The sequence below is a fragment of the Poecilia formosa genome, unplaced genomic scaffold, assembly GCF_000485575.1.
Source record: "Poecilia formosa unplaced genomic scaffold, Poecilia_formosa-5.1.2 Scaffold339, whole genome shotgun sequence".
Taxonomy (NCBI): domain Eukaryota; kingdom Metazoa; phylum Chordata; class Actinopteri; order Cyprinodontiformes; family Poeciliidae; genus Poecilia; species Poecilia formosa.
In genome coordinates, this window is record NW_006800278.1 from 146,355 (window position 1) to 149,030 (window position 2,676).

Genomic DNA, 2,676 nt, shown 5'->3' on the forward strand with positions numbered 1-2,676 from the left:
CTAGCTGTGCTAATTCAGAGGTCAGCTCATGCTAGCTGTGCTAATTCAGAGGTCAGCTCATGCTAGCTGTGCTAATTCAGAGGTCAGCTCATGCTAGCTGTGATAATTCAGAGGTCAGCTCATGCTAGCTGTATATTATTATATTTCAGCGGTTAGATGCTAGCTGTGTGTGGCTCATAACGAGTGCAGGGCAGTAAAAATGCCCCGCTCTCTGTTTGCCCCAGGTACTGGCCATTGTCATGGATCTCCTAACGGACCTGCAGATCCTCCAGGACCTGCTGGATGCGGCGGCGCGGCGCGGCGTGGCGGTGTATGTGGTGCTGGAGGCCCGCGGCGTTCCCCACTTCCTGGACATGAGCTCCCGGCTGCAGATCAACGCCATGCACCTGAGGGTGAGACGCCAAGCCGCGCACACAGAGCAGGACTCAAACCACTGGCTCCTCTTCTTGTGCTGCAGTTAAACCTTCCTCTGATGATCTAATTTAATTTTTAACTTTTTGTATTAAGTCGCCTCAACCAGCTGAATTCTCCTCCAGACTTTTGGTTTTGGTGAAAAGCTTAGAGGATGTTTGTTTCCTCTGGAGGAGGAAGAGCGTTTCTCTGATCCTCTGACATCCGATCTGAAACCAAACCAGCCTTATCTGGAGCCTGCAGCGTTTTTCCTGCGCTGTGGGGCCGGGTCGTGGCACAGCGGCCCGGTTCGACTCGGTTTTCAGGGAACGGTCTTTGTTCCTGAGAACGGATCCCAGAAACTAGAGGCTCCACGGCCCAGCCGTGGTCCACGTGTGTGTGTGTTGACCCAGGGCGTTGTGTAATTGTGTGTGTGTGTGTGTGTGTGTGTGTGTGCGCGCAGAACCTGCGTGTGCGGATGGTGAAAGGCGCGGGGCTGGCCCTGTCCTTCGGGAAGCTGCCCGGCTCGCTCTGCTCCAAATACATGCTGGTGGACGGAGAGAAGGTCATGTTCGGCTGCTACAGGTTAGCGCCTCATGCTAACGTTATTAATGCTAATGTCCTCATGCTAATGTTAATCATGTTAATGTTGTTCATGCTAACATTTTGGACTTACTTCATAATTGATTTTATTTGTTTGTTTGTTTTATTTTGTATATTTAAAATGTATTCCAGTTCCAGTGCTAAATGTTCATTAATTTAAAGATTATTGATCTTCTGTTATTATTCTATTACCGTTACATTCCTGGAAAATTGTCTCAAATCAATAATATTATCATTTATCGTGATAACTTCTGGAGTAATTTATCGTGCGGTAAGTTTTTTACCGTCTTGGTTGTTGCTGCTGCGCTGAATGTTGGTAAGTTTGTGGTTTATGGTTTCATTCCTGGTTTTAACCTCCAGCTTCACGTGGAGTTCGTCTCGTTTGGACCGGAGCGCCGTTACGGTGATGACGGGTCAGATCGTCGACTTCTTCGACAGCGACTTCAGAGAGATGTACGCCGTGTCGGAACCGGTCGACCTCCACAAGGAGTTCAACATCAGCAAGCCGCCGCTGCCCACTCCCGTCCTGAAGCCCCGGGTGGAGCACCTCCGCCCCGCGCCCGTCTCCACGTCCCGCTTCCAGGTGTCCGTCGGCGACTCCAGACAGGCCGACTTCAAAGTGCCGGCGCACAAATACCACAACCCCAAATACTCGCTGGTGTTCGGGAACAGCTTGGGCCTGACGGGCTCGCTGCAGGACCTGTCCACTCAGGGTCACTCGCTGCTCGGTGGCACCAGCCAGAGGGACACGGAGGGACACGGGGACACGGTGGACCGAGTGTCCTCACCAAGTCAGAGCGCCACCACCGAGGAAGAGGAGAAGGACGAGCGCGGCGGTGTGAGGAAGAGCGAGGCAGCCGCCGTGAAGAAGCCGCGCAGTTCCTTCAGGAACTTCCTGAAAAACAGAGCAGCCAATCACAGAGCAGAGACTATACCGGAGGGCGTGGCCACTCCTCCAAGCTCCGCCCCCGTGGCTACGCCAGAGGCCAACGGCGTCGCAGGAAACGAACCGGAGGATTCGTTTGAGGTTCAGGAGAAACCGCCGAGGTTCAAACCCAAAAAGTCTCAGAAGAACATCCAGAGGAGCGTTTCTCTGCAGACCATCGGCACGGCGGACCAAGACGGTACGTTTTACTCAGCTGTTGGAAAATCTGGAGCAACCGGGACTTTAACTAAATATGAAACTCACTTTGTTAAAACTAGAAACAAAACTTGTTTAACGAGTTTTATATCATTAGACATGAAAGTTTTTTGTTAAAATTAGATTTTGCTCCTGAATTTCTCCAACAGTATGAAGCTCTAAAAATAAAGATATGAAAATAATATAGAAAAGACTAAAATCCTAAATGTAAAACAGTTTAAATATACTGTAATCAGAAACATATTTAGAAATTACTTTCTCTAAATGTTACTTTCTGTAGAGTTGAGCAGCACATCAGGGGTTAAAGGTCACAGAAAGCGAAGCTTAATCATTTTCACCAGTAAAGAAAAGAAAACTGGTTCTATCTTCAAGTAAAGTTTCTCTTTTTGTTTCTCCAGGACTGAAAAGCCGCCGGCGGCATCCGAGAAAGAACTGCATCCAGTCCTGAGAGGAGGAGCGGCGATGGACCGCCCCACTGCGACGCTTACCGATTTACTGAAACGTTTTACTGAAACGATTTACTGAAACGTTTTACTGAAACG

General features: G+C 49.4%; 1 protein-coding gene across 1 annotated transcript in view; it reads left to right on the forward strand.

The window, feature by feature from the left end:
* Nucleotides 1–2,670, forward strand: part of fam83fa (family with sequence similarity 83 member Fa) — an 8,060-nt gene extending 5,390 nt beyond the window's left edge. Inside the window, exons 2-5 of the mRNA XM_007573840.2 lie at nt 225–392; nt 854–975; nt 1,354–2,117; nt 2,533–2,670. Coding sequence (XP_007573902.1) covers nt 225–392; nt 854–975; nt 1,354–2,117; nt 2,533–2,582 — 1,104 coding nt within the window. The 3' untranslated portion in view covers nt 2,583–2,670. The remainder of the gene's footprint in view (nt 1–224; nt 393–853; nt 976–1,353; nt 2,118–2,532) is intronic.
* Nucleotides 2,671–2,676: the final 6 nt, after the last annotated feature.